The sequence below is a fragment of the Egretta garzetta genome, unplaced genomic scaffold, assembly GCF_000687185.1.
Source record: "Egretta garzetta isolate BGI_Z169 unplaced genomic scaffold, ASM68718v1 scaffold564, whole genome shotgun sequence".
NCBI classification, from domain to species: Eukaryota; Metazoa; Chordata; class Aves; order Pelecaniformes; family Ardeidae; genus Egretta; species Egretta garzetta.
Window position 1 is genome coordinate 72,862 of NW_009259502.1, and position 1,796 is coordinate 74,657.

Sequence of the window (1,796 nt, forward strand, 5' to 3'; positions counted from 1 at the left end):
ATGTCACTCAGAGGGGGACGGGGAGGGGGGAGCTGCCTTGTGCCCCCTGCCACCCCCTCGGGTACTGGGCTGGGGGAGGGTGGGAGAGCCCACAGATGCAGGTGATGGGGACAATTAATGAACCTGGGGGGGTGGGATGGGGAGGATGCCTGGTGTCCCCCCCCTCGGTGCCTGTCCCGGGGGGCCACTACTGCAGGACAGAGTCAGCGGTGAGCTTGCGGCGCAGGGAGGGGTTGAGGACGGGGTAGAGAGAGAGGATGGAGGGGCGGGAGCGCAGGCTGGGGGGGATGCGCTGCAGCACGGCCCGTCGGAAGAGGATGTAGACCCAGGGGTCCAGGATCTGGTTCCAGGTGACCATGCGGATGTAGATGAGCAGCATCTTCTGGGTCTCCATGGGCAGCACCTGGACCTGGCCGCTGGCCGGCAGCTGCTGCAGGACAGGCTGGACGATGAAGATCTGCCGGGGCGAAGGGGACAAGGTGTCAGCAGGGGGGGGTGGGGTCCATGCAGAGGCCCTGAGCTGCCCCAGGGTGTGTGTGGGGAGATGATGAGGGCCCAGGCTGGGCATCGAACCGGTTTGAGAGGGGTCCCAGTCTGGTTTGGGGCACCTGCTACCAGGGAGCACCCGCTGTGCCTGTGAGCGGTGCTGAGCCCAGAGCCATCACCCAGGTGCCAACCCAGGGCGCAGAGCAGGGGGGGACACACCAAGACCCAGGGTCTCACCAGGAGGGACATCCCCATCCCTGGGACCTCACCAGCGGGGACACGGGGGGACACGGCACACCGAGGGCTGGGTCCTCACCAGCGGGGACATGGTGGAAACACAACCCAGGAGGGACATGGTGGCAGAGGGGGGACACAAAGACCCGGGACCTCAGCAGGAGCATGGGGGAAAACACACCGAGACCCAGGTCCTCACCAGGAGGGGCATCCAGCAGATGGTGGCAATGATCATGATGCCCACGAGCTGCCTCTCCCCCCCGCTGTCCCGGCGCCGCTGCACCGCCTCCCGGTCGTGGTAGACACGGCAGAGTGTCACCACGCTGACGGTGTTGAAGATGAAGGAGAGCAGCACGGAGAAGATGCCCAGAAGGGCGAAGAGCAGGCAGAAGATGACGTTGCCAGTGTCGGGCAGGAGGGTGAGGAAGCACCAAGAGCCGGGGTACTGCAGCGTGTACCGCCCCAGCCCCAGCACCGGCAGCAGCCCCAGCAGGCAGGAGAAGCCCCACACCAGCCCCACGATGGACCAGGCGCGGCGCTTGGAGATGCTGGTGGAGCGGGAGAAGGGGTGGTTGATGCCGAAGAACCTCTCGCCAGCCATGGTGGCCCCCAGCAGCAGCGGGCACTGCCCAAAGAAGACCATGGAGAAGCCGAGGAAGTTGCAGAGGTGGCAGCCAGGGTCCACCTTGGCCCAGGCAAACTTGATGAAGTGATAGGGGATGATGATCGAGGCCGTCACCAGCAGCCCCATGAAGTCTGTGACCACCAGCCCGCAGAGGAAGACGAGGAAGGAGGAGCGGGCCCGGCTGGACAGCTTGCGGGAGGAGCTGTGCAGGACACAGAGAGCAAAGAGGTTGGAGCAGAGGCCGATGAGGCCGAAGGCGGTGGAGAACCAGGGCGAGGTGATGCTGTTCCGCACGTTGCTGTGACCAGCACTGGCGTTGAACGCCCCGAAGCACGAGTCTGACTGTCCAGCTGTGCTGCTGTTGGGGGCCTCCATATCCTCCCACCCCATCCCGCTCCTCCTGGCGGCTTCAGGCACCCTCCTGGCTCAGCTCCATGGCCTGCGCTCCCTG

At 65.6% G+C, this 1,796-nt stretch overlaps 1 protein-coding gene across 3 annotated transcripts in view; it reads right to left on the minus strand.

Annotated features, from left to right (window-relative positions):
- Positions 1 to 85: 85 nt before the first annotated feature.
- The window catches only part of TBXA2R (thromboxane A2 receptor), a 6,188-nt gene continuing 4,477 nt past the window's right edge, over positions 86 to 1,796 (minus strand). For 2 of the 3 annotated variants that reach the window (XM_035893004.1, XM_035893003.1), the window contains exons 3-4: positions 920 to 1,547; positions 86 to 457 (exon numbers count right to left, since the gene is read on the minus strand). In XM_035893004.1, the coding sequence (XP_035748897.1) occupies positions 188 to 457; positions 920 to 1,547 (898 nt within the window). In that variant the 3' untranslated portion in view covers positions 86 to 187. Of the gene's footprint in view, positions 458 to 919; positions 1,791 to 1,796 lie in introns of those variants that run through there. The other variant, XM_009637446.2, reaches the window with a different exon arrangement.